This window comes from Ruditapes philippinarum, unplaced genomic scaffold (assembly GCF_026571515.1).
Source record: "Ruditapes philippinarum isolate M1 unplaced genomic scaffold, ASM2657151v2 ctg4819_1_1_1_1, whole genome shotgun sequence".
Lineage (NCBI taxonomy): Eukaryota > Metazoa > Mollusca > Bivalvia > Venerida > Veneridae > Ruditapes > Ruditapes philippinarum.
Window position 1 is genome coordinate 66,248 of NW_026852608.1, and position 20,923 is coordinate 87,170.

At 33.3% G+C, this 20,923-nt stretch overlaps 1 protein-coding gene across 1 annotated transcript; it reads right to left on the bottom strand.

The window, feature by feature from the left end:
• Nucleotides 1–2,768: 2,768 nt before the first annotated feature.
• LOC132718927 (E3 ubiquitin-protein ligase TRIM33-like) lies at nucleotides 2,769–3,515 on the bottom strand. The gene has a single exon (XM_060702634.1). The coding sequence runs from the start codon at nucleotides 3,513–3,515 to the stop codon at nucleotides 2,769–2,771; it is 747 nt and encodes a 248-aa protein (XP_060558617.1).
• Between the last annotated feature and the right edge of the window lie 17,408 nt (nucleotides 3,516–20,923).

Sequence of the window (20,923 nt, forward strand, 5' to 3'; positions counted from 1 at the left end):
AACCACAACTCTATCTAAATTATTGATAGAGTAATTGCCCTTTGTTACTTTTTCATTCCTCTTTTTTGTTCGGTCCATAACTTGAAGACTAATAGTAATAGTTGGAATTCAATATAACTTCATACAATGATCAAGCACATTAAGAGGAAGTGCAGTGCGCAAGAACCATAACACCATCTTGCTTAATTAAAGATTTATTGCCCTTTGTTACTTATCCTTGTCCGGAGCATAATTTGAAAACTACTGGTTGGAATTCAATACAACTTTATACAATGGTCAAGCACATGAAGAGGAAGTGCAGTGCACAAGAACCATAACTCCATTTTGACAAATTACAGAGTTATTGCCCTTTGATACTTTTCCTTGTCCGGAGCATAACTTAAAAAGTACTAGTTGGAATTCAATACAGTTTGTTACAATGGTTAATTTATTGAGAGGAAGGGCAGTACACAAAAACCATTACTCTTTCTTGACTGATTTAAGAGTCTTTGCCCTTTGTTACTTTTTCTTGTCCAGTGCATAATTTGGATAAACATGGTCGGAATTCAATGAAACTTCAATAAAACTTCATTTAATGTTCAAGGACAGGAAGATGACATGAAGTGCACAAGAACCATTACTTTATCTTGACTAATTACAGAGTTATTGTCCTTTGTTACTTTTACTTGTCCAGTGCATAACTTAGAAACTAGTAGTTGGAATTCAATACAACTTCATACCATGGTCAAGTGCAATGAGAGGAAGTGCAGTATACAATATCCATAACTCCATCTTCAGTATTTGTAGAGTTATTGCCATTTTTTCCTTTTCCATGTCCGATGCATAACAAAAAACTAATGTTTAGAATTCAAACAATGATCAAGTGCAATGAGAGGAAGGGCAGTGCTCAAGAAGCGTAACTCTTTCTGGACTTTTTCATAGTAATTCAATTAAACTTCACCAACTATCTTTAATTGCCTACAACCATAACTCTATTTCAATTCTTTTACAATGAATTTTGTTACTAGTAACTTCCTCATTTCCGAAGCAGTCTTGCGGGGGAGTATTAATCACATTTAGTGATAGTTCTAGTTTTTAATTAATTTCAGGCTAAAATCTTTTGTTTTGCAAAATAAAACGATTTTACGTCAAAGGCAAGTCTAAGTTTATTTATTTATAAAACTGTTTTCAGTTATCAGTTTTAGGACAACACAAGGGGCCTGGGCCTTTTCAAGCCTTGATATTTCTGTTTAGATCAAACAAACAAACAAAATGATTATCATTATGATAATTTTATTGTGATACAAGTATATATACGTATTTTTTTAAATACATAAATTAAATATTTACATTCAATTTATTGTAACATAAAGATGTGAATCACTTTAAACTATTGACAGTTCTTCAAAGAATAGATTAATTTATAAAATTCTCCGACTAGTTAAAAAACACACTTAAGTAAAAAATAATTCATAGCAACCAATATGTAACTTAAAATGTTTAAATGTAGTAAAAGTCAATTCAACTCCCCATACAACGCATATATTGTTTATGTAACAATCAAAAAGGTCAGCTTTTTATCTAACTTATCACTTTGTCCTTGAACAATATTAGGGAAATTTAAATTAACTTTTCTAATCTCATATCCTATCTATTGTTGAGGGGCAGCTATTGCCAAGTGGTAAATGCTTTCATCGTTGTTACTTTAAGTCCCGTCAGAAACATTGAATTATTTCATATGGGGAAGCTATCCAGCAAGCTGAAGAAACGTCGGTAATTTAACTGAGATACCCACTCGTACCGTAAATAATGCATGGATGTCTCAAATATAGTAGAAAAGTCGCCATATAAACATAACAGTGCCCTTGTATCCGATCATGCCACCTGCAAATATTGTTATTTTCATCACGTATATTCTCATATCTATATTTCTTTTAACTTCCGATATATCTGATTCTTTCATCATAAGTCATGTATATATTAAACGTTTATTTGAATTTTTCTTAAACTTCCATAATAAATGACAATCTATAAAAAAATATCTGATCACACCACCTTGCAAATATTGATATTGTCTTCATATATATCATCATGATTAAAATCCTTTTTTCCAATATAAATGATTCTGTCGATGATGTTTGACAGTAATTGTTTCTGTTTTCCTTTGAAAAATATTATACTGATCTCACTATAAACGCCAAGTGTACTATTACTTAACATTTGTAAACTTTTAAAGTATTCTTATATTTTGCTTCACCACTTGCACTACTGATGTACAGATGTTGATTTTTCTTATTCAAACACGTTGCATGCGGAAACTTCAATCCATCTCCTGGTCCCAGTATCACCATAGCTTCACTCAGGTCTGACGTCATCTTGTACACGATGTCCTGATTTCTATTACAGACGTAGACTGATCCAGACGGAGAGGTGATAATACCTTGCGGGAGATCTAACTCACCTTGAAACAATGCTAACATATTACCATTCATATCAAGGGACATATCTTTGTTAGTTTTCCATTCGGATACATAGATCACGCTCTCATCATGACTCACGGCAATATCACGAGCTAATGTACAATGTTTGAGTATCTCATTATCAGGTTTGATGGTCTTGATAATTGCCCCTGTCAGCTGTAGTATCTGAAACTTTACAGGTTGCCACAATGAAACATATAACTGATTGTTGATCATCTTCACATCTACACAGTTACCATTTGTTTTTATTGAACGACCTAGTGTCAGTTTTTTACTTACTTTCACTAGCTGTATCTGATAACTGTTTTTTCATACAACAGCGATCTGGTCATTTGATATCGTTGTAATTCCAAGGTGTTCGCATTGTAATGATAAGACGTCCTTGATTATTTTTTTGTTGATATCAACGAGTTTTAAGCATTGATTGTAATAATCACATAGAACAAGTCCATTGTCAGAGACTAACGTCATGCCTGTAATATAGCAGTCCTTTCCGTCAGTATCTGATTTAACGTTGATATCTTGGATGAAAGTAAACTCTTCGTTCTTGTTTACTCCGCTAGTAATATTCTCTTTTACCGTTATTTTTGAAATAGAAGATGCAATATCTTGATCTACTGCAACAAGTGTCTCGTCCTTAACAATCACGTGATGCCTTGTAAATTTATTTCTATGATGGCCTTTGAAACAATCACTACAAAGACAGTCGCAGCAATCTTCACAGTAACCAACTGCCTTGATATCGTCACCAGCAACTTTACACGGATTGCAGAATTTAGGAGATTTTCTCGGCATGTCATCTTTGCTCAGCAAAACGTGATATTTTGATGTTTTGCTTCTTGAATGACTACGAAAGCACGTACTGCAAAGATATTCGTTACAATCAGTACAAAACCCCTCAGCCTCGGCATGATCTCCGGCAGTTATACAAGGATCGCACTCGTAATACTCCTCCGAACTTTTGTAAACTGATGACACCCCTGATTTCTTGTCACTTAACGTTACCTCCTCAGAGCTTAGATAAATAGACGCCACGGAACTTTTTATTCCCCGCATTCGTGATGTAGAGTGTTCAATTTCTTCTTTTGGTTTTTTTTCCTCTTACTTGTTCCGCCATTTTATTATAACTGAATAAATTTTACACAAAAAGAATTAATTCATTAATACTTAAAAGCCGTCGTTTTTTATACAAATGTTACTATTATTGCGTTTATGTATTAGAAATTATAGACAAAGAGTCTTCTTATTTGCACATTTATATTTCACATATGTTCTCTTCCTGTTTGATTTTTAGTTTTCTTAACGTACCATTCGGCACGTTGCTATAGTAATTATCAAAACCTTCAAGATAAAAGAACTACTTTGATTCTTCAGTCTACACAAGTACAGATCTATTGCATTGGTCCTGCTTGATATCGGTCAACGATAAAAGGCTTTACATTTTTAAAGAAAGAAAGCCGTGTTAAATAAATGTATATAAATTGAGCAATAGATGATAAGAATGAACTCGGTATGTTATTTTGTTTTAAACAGGCCTGAATTTATAAATAATTTTTGTCCCTTCCCGTGTCTCCTTCACCATTTTGGGTAATGTAAGTAGATTTTGTTATCCATATTTTTTTCTATCTAAGATTATAATTAAAAATAAATGTGAATGTTAGTATCGGATTAAAGTTTAGTTTGTATATTAACTTTGAAAAAACAGATAAGACAGATATGTGCATATCATGGACAGACATTACTTCTATGATCTATAAAATAGAGAGAAATAAAGAATCCCTGAAAAACGCACAAAGCGAAAACCTTGAAAATACTGCAGTTTCGGTTTGGTTGAGCCGTCCACGCTCCCCAGCACCGGCCTTAGCAGAATTCAACAACAGAATTTATCATGTAAGGGATAAAACACATGTAAGTAATTCTTGTTTGGACAGCTGTGATTTTTGGATAGGTGGGAGGGGAAAACATTATCTTATTTAACAGAAAACATATGGTACCGCAGAAAGTTTAATACTAGTACGATAACGTTTATATGGCTTATAGTAAAAATTGATTAAAGCATTATAGAGGTCCTTACACATGTATGAACATAAAGCACTAATTTGTTATTCCTTTCATTGTCTGGTTACACCAATATTGACAAATAGGGGTGTCTATAAGTCTTATATTAAAGCATACTATTTATTCATCGCCTAAATCTTAATAATTACTCCTTTTTATCAGTTCGGTGTAATAACCTTGTGGTGGATCGAATGTTTACTTCGTGAGTGTATAGACCCTGTCTCGATACCTCGAAAAGGCATTTTTGTTTTGCTTTTTATATAATTTACAGTTACTTGTGAATTTCTTTCACACTATACTAACTGTACAAACATTCGCTTTCAACAGATTAGAGACAACATAGTTAATTGTGATTAGGCTGATAAATCAGAAAATTTAGATGATCCAAAATTGATTAAAATGTAGCAAAATTGAATACAGTCTGAATTCAGAATTGAGTTTCGAATAAGAACATTAAAATTGATAATACTGTTCAATCTGTTCAATGACTGTTAAATTCGACAAATACATTCAGCTTTTTTAACCGTCATCATCTATTTTGCAATAAAAAAGCTTTATGTATAACTGAACAACTCACAACCAATTATATTATAATGGTACGACATAATCGTGTTCGACTAATACTGTCCTAGGATGATAACTTAAGCCTTTGTTTACCTAACAAAGAATATCAATAACACTTCAAAAAGTAGATAAGGTAGATTGAAATCTCATAATACAAAATCAACATAAAATTACATGTTATCTCATGTCTTGTTAGCGCAATCGTAACAGGGATGAGTGATACCCATACAAGTATAAGTCCGACTCCTAGTAAGACTTAACTATTTTTCTTCAATTCAGTCAATTGATTTGAAAAGATTTTGATTAGTTCTGTTAAAAACAGATTTAAAAAATTGAAGAGCGTCATGGATAAGCGATACTGCGTTAGAAGAAGGTTTAGAACGTTTCATTAGTCATGTGAGTGACAACGAAGGTACCGATACCGATAATGCTTCAGAAGTGGGCCAAATAACACGGGTACTCAATAAGAAACACCTATATAATATGCATAAACATATACCTAAATATCGAGAATATCAGACAAATTGAATTTCTATATTCAGTATATGTACTGTATTATCGTTAAAAAATGAATTGTACAAATAAAAAATAAAGAAGTAAAAGATATATAAGCAAAATCATCATAAAAAGAAAACAAGAAAAAATATTTAAAAGAAGAAGAAGAAGATTCCCAGATGCAAACCTATGCAGTAAAATGAGAGATGATTTTCAATTATTCAACAATATCTGAACTACTTTTCATTGTTTTTGTTGTATGTGTTTTTTTGTCTTTGTTTTGTTTGTTTTCTGTTCATACAAACATTAAAACAGGTCCACAGCACAAACCGGCACTGGCATTCGGCACATTTGTCTTGACAAAAAGGTCAAATTATCAAAGAAACTTCTGTTAATCATCTCCGTAACAGAATAAGAATACATTGAATTTTGTAAGACATCGAAGAGCGTCATTTTAATTTCAAATTTTCTGAAATTTTCCTTTTTGTAAGCTGTCCAAATGTACACAAAAGCACGTGCCTCGGTTTCCCATATCGTACCTTTGACAGCAAATTTATTTTTTTCAAGCCTGATGTCAAAATATGTTGCATTTTATTACGACATTGTCACGTGCTTGAACATGGAACTTGTTTTCTGCCATTTTCACAACGTTCAAAAACATCCATAAATATCATTTTATAAACACTTATGTGACGCGTTTCAAATTCTTAATCTTAATCTTTGTCAATCAATGTAATACTACAACCTACTAGATAAATAATAATAATCCTAACATATTGATCACTCTTCTTTGTAAAATAGCCCCACATTATTACTCTCCCTTCCTTATAAAAAAGTCCCATATTATTACTCTCCCTTCCTTGTAAAATACTCCTGCATTATAACTATCCCTTCCTTGTAAAATAGTCCTGCATTATAACTCTTTCTTCATTGTTAAATAGCCCCACATTATTATTCTCCCTTCCATGTAAATAATAGTCTTTGTAAATTGTAAATCACTGAAACATTGTACAAAAATTAAAAAAAAATAATTAAAACATGTTCTTCTTAATTTCCCGATCAAATTGCTGAAATAGACATAATCCAAAGTGCTCGATGCAGCATTTAAAACAATTAAGATATGAATCCAAGACTAAAATATTGCTAAAGAAATTGAAGATAAAAGCTGTCACAGTCCTTCAAAAAAAATTAACAATCGATTTATAAGATTATTTGAACATGGTTAATAGTCTTTAGATAAAAGTATTTGATTTAAAACAGTTTCACTGGTTACAGTTAAGGGAAATAATAATAATAAAGACAACAAATTCATCAAAAATCTACGGTTGGAGTTTCCATTGTTTTATTTTGTTCTTTTTCTTTGATGATAACGTTATGATATAAGCAGAATGATAATTTTTGTATACTTTTACTCGTGTTTATACTATGTTAAAATGCTTCATGCCTTCTTTTAGATTTTTTAAATATACGTTTGATATTGCTTATAACTTACTAATGTTCCCTATGATTTATTTAGCCATCAACAGTCATGTGTACATTTCATTAAATAGTGATAAATGCATGCATTCAAGGCATTTGACAATATACAGAACTACACTTTTTTGTCAAACCTATATTTATAGGAACGAAATGTTTGTTTAATAGCATGCCTACTTAGTTTGTACCTGAGAAGAATCGCACACAAACTAATGTAAAAGTTTTCTTGTTTACCAACGGTCAGTTTCATTTGAAAAATAAAGAATGAATTCTGTGTTTCTAAGAATTTGTTGACAAATAAAGAGATGAATTTTGTATTCCTAAGACTTTATAAGAAACTAAATAAATGAATTATGGGAAAATGTCTTTAAAATAAAAAAATATCAAGCATATTTTTTTTTCAAATATTCAGCATAGTATCTATATTCTAAGCATTAGACGTTATTCTTTTATAACAGATGTTTGAATTTAATGCGTCAGTATATTTTTGTTTTTGACTCGCACTGAGACATTATATTCACACATCTGCAAATACAATAAAAAGTAATTGTTCATTATTTTGATAAATATTTAATGGAAAAGTGGCCAATATTTAAATATTGGATACTTTTTAGCAAATATTGTATAGCTTTTCATCTGTCAGTACAATAAATACATTAATGTACAATTACAAGAAAAGATGTACGATGACGTCACAAACATGAGATGTCATACGCTCCACGTACGGTGTTACGTTTAAGGTTGGAGACCCCTGATTGACACTATAAGAAACTGTAAAATTGACAACATATATCCTTACAGGAGACCTGTATGCAATATAAAAACAAAATTTACAGTCTTGTTTATCAGTTATGGACTTTTTCTGAACTAAAATTTTGCTGCCAGAAGGGCTTTTTCAGAAATGCGGAAATTCTAAATAATCTTTAATATCATCATAATGAAAAATGTTTTCCTATTGATACATCCTATAAATACATTTACTAGAACCTCGTAATTGTAATTGCAATACTAGAAATAATCTCGATGTTGTAATTGTAATACTAATAAGTTGTAGTCGTAGTTGTAAAATATTTACTTTAAAGCACAATCATATGGACTATAGAGTGCTTGTTTAAATAAAAGATGGTTTATGCACTTTTTTCGAGCATTATCAAATGCAGAAACACGATCATGCATTTAAAGCCCAAGCCCGCAGGCTGAGGGATTTAATAAATCTGAAATATTATTTCCAGATCAATGCAATATTTGATTTGTACCAATAACTTGTTTGCAAATTTCATATAGATCGTTCTGTATATACGTATTTACCCGAGTTGTGAAAATTGACGCAAAAATAAAAATCGCGTTTATCGGTAAATGCATTCAATTAAAATTTGTTAATTGCTATTTTCAATTTCATTCTGAGTATAAATTTGATTTCTATTGAAGAAATTCAAATTTCACTTTTTCGGCTTTTCGACTACATTTGAGTTCCTGTAAGTAAAGGAGCCATTTTGACTATACAGTTTTAAGAACTAAAAAACCACCAAAAAATATGATAAACAAGATCAACAAGGAAAGGCGGCGTTCAATGAACGCAGACCCCACCCGACCCAGTAACAAGCGCCAGTTGCAAGGAGCCCAGGAGTCCCCCAAACAAAAATAGGACAGGGCCTAAGGTAGAGCAAGGGCAGGCAAACCATTACATAAGAATAAATAATTAGTAACTGATAAGGAACTAAAAGATACTAAATAAGTGATTGAATATTAGGCCCATTAAAACAAAAGGCACAGAGGAAGGGGACATGAGACCCGGGGAAGGGGGGATAAATAAAAAACTAGGGGCAACGGGTAAGATACTTACCGTAGACGAGAAAACAACAAGAGACACAAAAGTGTCACAAAAACAGTATAAAACAACAAAGACATACATCTGAGGAACATAGAGGGGCGCAAAAAACACAAACATCCCTATATAAAGTTTTATTATTTTTATCAGCTTTTGACAAAAGCAATTGACGAACTTCTTTATATCGCGTAATCAAGTTTGGTGACATTATTTTATCAGTTTTTGATGTCGCAACACACCGATTTTTCATATACTAAGATATTCACAGGTATTCAAAATTGTAATACACGTGTAAACAGCCCTATTTGCGATACAATATAATACAGACGCCAATCAGCTTTGTTTTAAATCCTAGCACTTAAATTGATTCTCACAAATAAAGAACACTTATCGAAAACTACATGTTCAAATCTTTATTTTATTTTATCATTTTTTTTTTTCTTGGTTAATCGGCCGAATCTTGCTAGCTTGTTAAACTGAATGACATATATTTGTTTACATCACAAGAACCCTAAATTCTATCAAATAACCAATATTTACGTGTTCCAAATACCCCCTATATAATAAAAATAAAGAGAAAATATCTTCATATAGTTCATGTATAAATAGTGTTTATTTATAATTTATAATGGATAATGATTGGATTATCGTTAATATTGCTTATTTGAAGAGATAGAATTTCTAGTTCCTGTGTTTACATTGACAACTCTCCGTTTTTTAAAACGGGCGACAATCAATTTGTTTTAAATTAACTATAGATACTCAACATTAAGCCTACCAGATTTGTGCATTGTTATCTGTTAAATGTGTCAAGGTTAAAATCTTACTTTGATTAAATGTTTGTATATATTAATCAATAATGAATATGTACCCGTTTTCTATTATTCATAGAACACAATTAGTTTTAAAGTTTCTATTTAGCATTGTGAAGTCCTTAACTAATGATAGTCATCTTTGCAATGTTGTGCTTAATAAAACGCATAAGTAATGTGAAATGTTACTTCTTTAATGAAATGTTGTGATAAACGATCTTTTATAGAATAAACTGGACGACTTTGTACGGCCTCCACACAACACAAAGCTGCTTTTGTTTTTCGATCATAATTAATGTGTCTTTTCTTTCGGTAGCTACATGATGACAACTTTGGCTTTAATCAGATCGGAATACTCTGAATGGCTGTTTAACAAGGGGCATTATCCTGAAAGCAATAATTTTAGGAGTTGCGTCACTTTTTATTTTAGAATATATATAAAATTGGTTATTGATAGACTAGTCAACACCGAACGTTTACATCACATGCAACAATATTGTTTTTAATTAATTTCAGGCTTAAATCTTTTGTTTTGCAAAATGATACAAATTTACGTCATAAATATCAATAACAAGTGTAAGTTTATTTACTAATAAAACGTTTTCAGTTACTGTATTCCTAGAAATGTTCCCGGATACAATATTTCGCGTTTTTCACAACGTCGGCATTTTGGCGAAGACAAACTTTCGCGGATTTGTAGTAACCGCGAATTCCGCGAATATTAAGTCGCTACGGCCCAAATTACAGTTTCCGAAGGCAACGGCTGAACAACGTACGGTAAAAACCTACATGTATTTGACGTCCAAAACATGAAAAAACAATATTGAAATAAAATTATGCCCAGTCTCGACCCCTATATATGCGCATGCAGTATAGCCTACCTTCCATTTATGAATGTCACATTTATGATGCAGCAATTCCTTCGATTTATGATAGACCTTAATATCTATAAAATAGAACAAGTCTATTACTTAAAAGTAGCAGGAAATTTACCGTGTATTTTTCGGTCCAGACGTTTGGATTAATTTAACGGTTATGTCGTGCTACTTTAACAGTTTCATACTGTACATCGCTTTCATTGTAACAACATAACAGCTGTTTATCAATGTAGCAGTTAATCGCTATTGTACTTTTAACAAAGGATTACAAATAAAATCAATGTACGCTAACTGTAAATGCTTTTGTATACGCCGTGACTAGCGAATAACATCAATAAGCATGATAATTACTAATAACTGACAACATTTTTCAGGGTCCAATGAACTTTACATAATTCTTTATACGTTTCTAAAGCACCTGTGTTTATATGTTTTTGTGTGAGTAGATTATAATAAATATTCTGCACGTTTTTTTTTGTTTTTATCGGTTGAAGCTAGAAATGTTCGCGGATTTGTTATAAGTGACATATTCGCGGCTATAAAGATTCGCGGAATCATGCCTACCGCGAAAAGCGCTAACTTAAAACGCGCGAAATCTTTTCTAGGAATACAGTATCAGTTTTTAAACACGGGGTCTGGTCCTCTTCAAGCCTTGATATTTCAGTTCAGATCAAACAGGTTTATTGTACCTGGATCAAACAAACAAATAAAATGAACATCATTATAATTTTTTTATTATGATACAAGTATATATACGAAATTAATTTGAAAATATATATAAATTCATTATTTACATTCCATTTAAAATATGAAAAATGTGTATCAGTTTTAGCAATTGACAGTTCTTGAGAGAACCGATTATTTTGTGAAACTTGTCCTTCTAGTTCAAAAATAAACATTACAAAAATATGAGTGTTAAAATAAACTCATAACAACCAATAGTTGATTGAAAAAATGTTTTATATCGTATATATATTAATATAGTCAAGCCAATATTCGTACTACGAATATTTGTTTATTTAAAAGTTAAATATATGTGCCTTTATCTCAGTTATCCTTTGACTCTCACCAAGAACAGCAAAGTTTATATACATTTTATAATCGCATATGCTATCTATTGTTTAGCGGACAATTATAATTCATGATTATAAAACGTTCATTTGCAAATTATTTTTTTTTAATTTCCGATATAACTGATTCTTTTATATCTAACGTATAAAAAGTTTGTTTGCATATCTTTTTTAAAATATCCAATATAAAATATTCTGTCGATGATGTCTGATAGTTATTGATTCCATTTTTCTTTAAAAAAAATATTACACTGATCTCAAAATAAAAGCCACGTGTGTAAGTGTACTATTTCTTAACATTTGTAAACTTTTAAAATATTTTTATATTTTCCCTTAATACTTCCAGTGCTGATATACAGGTGTTGATTTTTGTTATTCAAATACATTGCCTGCGGCAACAACAATCCATCTCCTGGTCCCAGTATAACCATAGCTTCTCTCAGGTCTGACGTCATCTTGTACACGATGTTCTGATTTCTGTTACAGACATAGACTGACCCAGACTGAGAGATTATAATACCGTGCGGTCCTTCTAACTCAGCTTGATACAATGCTAACATATTACCATTGATATCAAGGGACATAACTTTGCATGTTTCAAAGTCGGATACATAGATCACACGCTCATCATGACTCACGGCAATATGCCAAGGTAATTTACAATGTTTTAGTATCTCATCATCAGGATTGATCGTCTTGATTATTGCTCCTGTCAGCTGTAGTTTCTGAAACTTTACAGGATTCGAGAACGAAACATATAACTGATTGTTGATCATCTTCACATCTACACAGATACCATTTGTTTTTATTGAACGATCTAGAGTCATTTTTGCACTTACGTTCACTAGCTGTATCTTACAACTGTTGTCTAATAATACAACACCTATCTGGTCATTTGATATCGTTGTTATTCCACCTGGCTTAGCTTGTAACGCTAACACATCTTTTATTATACTCTGATTGATATCAACGAGTTTTAAGCATTTATTGTAATGATCACATAGAACAAGTCCATTGTCTGAGACTAAAGTCATGCCTGTTACAAAGCAGTCCTTTTCGTCCGTATCTGACTTAACGTTGACATCTTGGATGAAAGTATACTCTTCGTTCGTGTTTACTCCGCTGGTCATTTTTTCTGTTACCTTCATTTTTGAAATGGATGGTGTAACATCATGATCTACTTCAACAAATGCCTCGTCCTTTACAATCACGTGATGTCTCGTTAGTTCATTTATAGGATGATCCCCGTAACAATCATTGCAAAGAAAATTGCAGCCATCTTTACAAAATCCAACTGCTTTTATTTCGAATCCAGCAATTTTGCACTGATTGCAGACTTTACTAGAACTTCTCGGCATATCATCTTTGCTCAGTAAAACGTGATATTTTGATGTTTTGTTTCTTGAATGGCTTCGAAAGCAAGTTTTGCAAAGATATTCGTTACAATCATTACAAAACCCCTCAGCCTCATAATGATCTCCGGCAGTGTTACAAGAGTCACACAAATACTCGTAACATTCCTCTGAACTTTTGTTAACTAATGACAGCCCTGATTTATTGTCACCTAATGTTTTCTCCTCAGAGCTTAAATAGACAGACGCCACGGAGCTTTGTATTCCTTTCTCTACGGATGCAGATTGTCCAAGTTCTTCTTTTGGGTTTCTGTTCCCACTTACTTGTGCGCCCATTTTATTATAACTGACAAACTTTTACACAAAAAACTACTTGTTTAAACATTTAAGCCGTCGATTATGTAGTGTATATGTGTTGAGTTATTAGACATAAAAGTGTGTTTATTCACATATTTTTTATTCCTGTTTGATTGTCCTCTTAAAAATACCTTCAATACACCTCTAACTTGGGCTACAGCAATTTTCAATATAGAACAAGTTCTTTTGTTCGCCAGTCTTATGTTTACACGTACACATTTAAAGGTTTTGCATTATTGGTTTATCTAACCTTTTTAAGAATAGGGCCGTATTGATTATATCGATTGAGCGTTAAATGATAATGACTTTGGAATTAAGCTAACTTTTGGAAGCAATTTTTTAAATTTGTACTGTAGACGCCAAAAGTATTAAAATCATTTAATCGGTCCATACACACTTATAAACCTACATATCGAATCTTTGTAAAAGACTTTGTTAAGAGTTTCACGCGAATGTGATATTTGTTGTATTTTATATATATGTACATTTATAAATAGGGACCGTCCGTGACTATGTGGTTAAGGTCGTGTGCTTCAAACCACTTGTTCCTCGTCGATGTAGGTGCCACTCCCACCAGAGAACTTTGATTCTTTCATGTAATGAAAGCTATCAAGCCAGGTACGGAACGTCGATTTCTCTACTGAAATGCCCGCTTGTGCATCAAATATTGCATTAAATGTCACATCTTCTTCCTCCACAAATAAAGCCGGAAAATCGCCTTATGACATATCCATGTAAAACCAAACCAAAAAAGGTCCCTCTACTACAACTTTCATGATTGTGTAAACTGTCTACTGGCAATTAAAATACGATAAATAAAACGCACACAATATGATGCAATGTATTATATTGCAATAAAAATTATATGAAAAAGAACTGAGTAACAATTGCTCGCCAAAGCAACGTTAAATAAAGCTGTTCCATTAATACACGCACTCCCGCCGATAAAAAGATTAACAAAGGCAAAATAATATATTATTTTTTCTGATATTTTCTTTAATCTTCCATGGCGTTTATATCACGCTAAAATAACACCTCATAAACACTTGCAAATGTTTGCAGCGAGTTTTGAATTTTATATTAATTTATATATTCAGTGTCATGTGTCATGTTGGTATGGAAATTCTATATTACGTATGATAATGTTCACGATTAACGAGACTTAAAATGAACGCTAACACATCAGACGTGACGTCAATAAACCATATGACGTCTTGATAATTACTTCTCCCCTCAATAATATAGTTCAACGTGTGTTCATCAATTATTTTCCTATTTACATGCTAGAATGCAATATGTCTGAAGTTCAGATCTTCTAGTGTCGACATTTATCGTTATTCGGGAGCTGATATTGATTAAATTAGATCTAGAATGGAAATGAATACCAAATTTACTTGCATTTAGGTAGTAAAATTATGTTTAATTGCTTTGTAATTAATCGTTCAGGCATTTCGTCTTTCACTATTTAATTACGCGGACAAAACGCACTCTGCGTTAATTATACGAACATGAGACTGTAATAAAACGGAAAAAAGAAAAAAAAGAAAAAAGTTATTATTATAAGTACATCATCGTACAGGTTGTATTTGTTAATATATGTTATCTTAACTAAAACTTTATTTAAAACACAGTGAAATATTTTAGTGATAAAGAGGGTTGATTGAACGTTGAGATGGGTTGGGCATAATATTTTTAAGTACTGCTTAAGAGTGGGTATTATATAAAATATCGAGAATTTCTAGAAATAGAATAAATTGAATGAGTATAAGTTCAATACTGAATTTATTGCACGATTTAAATAAAATTATATTATGCGAGCCTCTGGCTAGCTTAATATTATTTTATTCAACGAGTTCAATAAATTCAGTGATGAACTTACACGAATTTAATATTCTATTTATCACATACCCAAAATAAAGACCGTTTTAAGTGAGAAAGAGTCAATTTTTCATTGACGCACTTATAGTGTTACGCTAACATTATGTGTGTCTGTTACGCTATGTTTGTATAACACTAATGACGACACATTAAAATATATGCACGGCCGTGCAACACTATTTTTACGGAGTCGCAATATCGTCACAGGTGTGTGATAAAAATATTTATTAGGCCCTGGTCAGAATGAAATTACTTTCAATATTGGTTTTAAATGTGTAAAGTATTAATTCATATTGTATAGGCCGAATAAAAGCTGTAGGAATATTGATTTCTAAGGCGAGTGCAACAGGTTAATTCATTCAGACATACATATATAGGCAAAACGAAACCCAATGTATAAAGAAATCGTTTTAAACTTTGCAACGATCCATAGAATAATGAGCGAAGAAAATATGTGGGGGAGGGGGTGTCCCCGGTAAGCTTAATTATTTCCCTAAAGAAATTTAGGCCAACCTTTATTTTTTATGTAATGGATTTTCAGATTTCGTTGATAAGTAAATAATAAATCAAATACAAATTGTGTCTTTAACACGTAATATGTACTTTTAATCCCTGAAAAATGAAAGAAAATGTTATTCAAATGATTGAAAAATGATAGATCAGATTATTTCTGATTATTTCTGTCCAGGAAATGGGCAATTCAGAAGTAAATTTTCTGATGGACTGTTTGAGAAACGCATCCATTTATACGCCCCTTAAGTTTGTTAGTGGCGGTATCAAAACTTCTTAATAAAATATAAGGTTTTACACGCGTGCAACAAGAGAAATAAATTTTGCTATTTTCTTCTTCTAACATAAGCACATAAAAACTTTCTCTTACCATGTCACACATTTGGGGACATTTCTTGTATTACTTTGTTTAATTTTTAACATACACATACGTGTATGTAGATCTTTAGACTTAAACCCTGAACAGAAATAGAGAAAAAAATAGAAGTGACAAATAAAGTGTGTATCTTCAGTTTAGATTTAGAATTCTGTGAAATTAGATACATGTCGCGGGCTTAGCGCAAAACGGTTGTAACTCATTTAAAGCAAATTTTACAGGAGCATGAAAAAACTTTTTAAAACTTTTGTTAATGAATAAAAATGTTTTATTTTAGGAAAATATATACATTTTAGTCAAGGAATTAGAAACAAAATAATAAAAAAGAAGCAAATTATTTTTTGAAAAAAGAGATATTTGGAATAAGTTCAAGTTGCAACTGTTTTTTTAGCCAAAATAAAAATTTTGATAAATGTTACATATTTTTTTGTGCAAAAGGGTAGTAATCTCAAAGTTACAACTGTTTTCCGCACAAATTTTTGAGCAATTTTTATTATTGTTCTTGTGCAAAACGGGAAGTATGCTCAAACTTCTATCTTTTTTAATATGATTTAATGAATTTGGATAAAATAAACATTACTTCTAAATGCACAGAAAATATTTGTAGGCCATTATAAAAATAAGAATATAAAAATAAGTGCATAGTCATGTTTTTGAATGACAATGAAAATAATGGAAAAGTACAATATAATCAGTGATAAGTTTGATAAGAAGAATGAGTGTCCTCTAATAGAGAATAATATATGCCCCTTTAAATAAAACCACTTTATTTAAAAAAATATATTAAGGGATAAGCTAAAATTATTTTTGATGGTTAATTATAAATTCTATAGAATGGTACAAATGCTATCTTTAGACACATGTTTCATGTATTTCAAAAATAAAGAAAGTAAGGTTTAGCCACCTTTTTTAGCTGCTGGGCATTTAATCCTTACGCCATATCTGATATTATAAAAATTAACGGACTGTCAATTTTAAGTCAAAATCATTCAAAATCTTTTAGTTTCAAAATGTTTTAAAGGATAATTACGCTTACTTGACTCTGATCTTTACTGGTTGCAATGGGTAGAATGGTGTGACACCATTAGCAGGTTTAGAGTTTAATGCTATTAACAATTTGAAAAATATTTGTTTGGGAAAATATGACAGAGACACCATAACAATCTGTTGAATACAGAGGTCCCTCCATAATGAGTCTTGACTTAAAGCTACAGTCTCACTGACATCCCCGCAGAGCCCCGGTAGACGTACGGGCTCTACCAGGAACAACCGGGGTACATCCGTAACTCTGCCGGCAACGTTTGGGATGATCCAGAAACATCCGGCATTCGACCCTGGATGGAATAAAATATTTAATATCACTGGGGTGGTCTGGGATGATTCGGGCAGTAAAGCTTTGCAGGCTTCATCCTAAGCTCTGCAGGGAACAACCAGGGTTACACCGGGGAAGAACCCGTAGCTCTGCCAGGCACAAAACCGGGGATGATGCCGGGGTATGATATAGCCACGTAGAGCTACGGTAAGAGCCCCGGTAAATGCCTGGCAAGAGCCCCGGTAAAAATGCCGGCATGAGCCCGGGAGAATGCCGGCAGAGCCCCGAGGATGGAAAACGTTGGAGCGACGGGTTGATCAGGTAGAAGCCCTGGCAAAGCCCAGTTCATTTCAAAAGAATTACGACAATTTGCGATGATTGCACTTGTTTGTATTAAAACCCTTCCCATTTCCCTTCTATCTGGTATTGCATAAGGATTTTTCAGAAAATCATCATGAATTACTGTTCTGGAACAATAGATATTATATTAAATAAAAATTATGTATCAATGTTATCATTTTTGCGGTTTTCAATCTACCGGGGGTCTGCCTGGATCGACCGGGGAAGCACCGGCATGAACCGTAGCTTCACCTGGGCTCTGCCTGGATGGTCCGGAGCGCATCCTGGTTGGTTAGTTTGGAATTACCGTAGTGCTGCCGGGGTTAGTGGGACCACAACAATTATTTCACCCCGGATTGTCCCGGATCATCCTGGTAACTTACCGGGTTGGTCCTGGGCTCTGCCGGGAGCTAAGTGAGACCATAGCTTCAAATTGGTGGGTGCTGATAAATAAATTTCTACTTGTTATACCTTTATACCTTTCAATCTGACAGCCACTGACCAGTTCACATTAAATTTGCAGAAGTTGTACATTTTATATCCAAAAAAAAAAATTCTTTTATTTCTGGGCATAATTTGGTTGGTAATATTGTCCAAGAATATTGTCCTTGATCTTCATTTACTTTCATAAAGGTCATTGAATAAACACTTGTTATCTTCATATGTCAGTTAGGTGAGGTATGTTTGTATAGATGCCGGGCTACTGATCTGAAGGTCTCTGCTTTGATTCCTAACCAACACTGCATTATGAAGTCACACTACTTGTGTTTTTTGTTGTTTTTTTACTTAATTATTGCAAGAATTGAATTAATTTGAAATTGTTTTAATATATCTACTTTTAGGATAACTTTTAAATAGTGTGGTGTTTCCTTTTGCTTTATCAAGATGTTTTCGTAAGTACTCAGACATACGGACGTGGACAATCGCAAGTTTTTCTCTAGAACGCATATTTTTGAATGGTTTCTTGGTGACAATTATGCAAATGTATATGCTTTAGCGCATACACACTACCGATGTAGTTAATAAAAAAGTACACAGATAGTATACAAAAAATGATTTGCACGAGTTATTAGAGAAGGGCAATTTTAAAATTAAAAGAAATAAAGTGGCTGAACCAGGATTGGAATCTATGAGTTTATAATGTCTATAATATCTTGAAGCAATGTCTTAATTACTGCTTGTGCTAAGAGGGATTCTTAATTAAGACCATTTAACAACTGGTTATATTATTAGTTATAAAGATTGTTGACAGGTTATATGGCCCTATATAAACGGTTGTTTGTAAATATAACCCAAGCCGCTAGGCGAGGGTTATATTGCAAACAGACGTTTATATACGGCCATATTACCTGTCAACAATCTTTATAACAAATTTATAATACAGCAAGCATTATTTTTTAGAGAAAAGTAAGATGTTTTTATTAATCGACAGCAGCCGTGTATATAAAACTATATAAATGTCACGATTATCCAATGAAAAGTGAAGTTACAAACATGCAGTATTATAAACATTCATAAAGATTTAAAAGTAGATCAAAAGTTTACCGAATTAACTGCAAATAGGGTCAAATGAAGAGTTCATGGTCAATATTGTTGGAAAAAAACATACCCTGTCTGTCTGTAAGTGAACAATTTGTTAATAAAAATAAACTGCTGAATGTCTGTAATGGATTTGCTCCGATTTGTATTCGGAAAAGTTAATCAAATCAATCAATCAATCAATATACAGGTACTAAAATTGAGCTGTCCACAGTACAGAACCTGAACTGAGTGCACAGGTGTTCAGGCTGGCCGGGATCTATACTTGTGGGAAGAACTTATCATTTTCTGTTCCAATATGTCAAGGGTTAAAAACTTCATAGATTGCCATAACAAATTAATTCCAGAATTAAAACTGGATGTTTATAATATTAAAACATGGTCCTCTTCAAATTTGGTCTTACCCTGAATTTGTGATATAGAGTTTAATATGGACTTCTTTTAGGCAAGTTCTACATTGTATGTAAAAAGAAGCTTTTAAAAGGCTTCATATTCTGCGTAGATAGCCGCAAGTGTCAGACTTCTACGGATGGTCTCATTTTCCTGTTTGCCCATGTCTAGTCCAGGAATAGCAAGTGCCACTTTGACTGCAGACAGGTCATTTGCTGTAGGGTTGGTGATGTCTGCTCGGCCCAAGGGAATTGTCTGAGTGTTTAGTTCAGCTGCATACTCTCTACTCAGCTTCTTTGCTTGATGTACAAAGCTGCAGCGCTTGAGGCGGTTCTTGGTGAATCCCTCAAGTCTGCTGTTCATGGGGTGGTCTGGTAGGGACTGGTACTTGTTCGCCTGGAGAAGGACCTTGGTTTTTCTTCTTTCGTGAAGTGTTTGTATTCCGGTCAGTTTCTCCATGAAGGCGATTGGTGTAGACTTGGTGGCCCCTGTGATGATACGAAGTGCCTGGTTCTGTACTTTATCCAGGGCTTGCTGGTTTGTCTTGGCTGTTGTGGACCATGTGGCTGAGCTGTACTCCATAGTGGGTCTTACTGTGCCCTGATATACAGTCTTCAGTATTTGCTCATTTGCACCCCAGGTTGTCCCAGCAAGTTTTCGCATCATCCCAAGTTTCCTTCGTGCCGTCCCTTCTACACGGCTGATGTGTGCTTTCCAAGTCTGCCGCTTGTCAAAGGTGACCCCAAGGTATGTGGCTTCGTCTTCCTCCTTCAGTGGAGTTCCAGTCAACATGATCTTCCCAGCTCTCTGCTTTGTTGACAAGGTGAACAGTGTGGTGGACGACTTCTCTTTGTTGATTGTGACACACCAGTCTTCGGCCAATGCTGCGAGTGTGTCCATAGCTCTTTGCATTCTGTATGTGGCCGTAGAGGCGTGTTCTTCTTTGCACCATAGCACCAGGTCGTCAGCATAAAGAGCAGCATGAACTCCTGTAGGCAGTTCAGACACCAGGTCGTTGATGAAGACCAGAAAGAGTGTCGCGGACAGGACTCCACCCTGTGGGACGCCATGGCGTAGCAGAAACTTCCTACTGTTGGATTGGTTCAGGCTGACTCTGGCTCTTCTATTAAACAGATAAGAGTTGATCCATTTCAGCATGGCCCCTCCAACTCCATTCCTTATGAGCTTCACTTGTAGCCCTTCTGTCCAGACTTTGTCGAACGCTCTTTG

What these genes read in the sequence shown, in the direction of transcription:
- LOC132718927 (XM_060702634.1), bottom strand. Translation starts at nt 3,515, where the DNA reads ATGCGGGGAATAAAAAGTTCCGTGGCGTCTATTTATCTAAGCTCTGAG.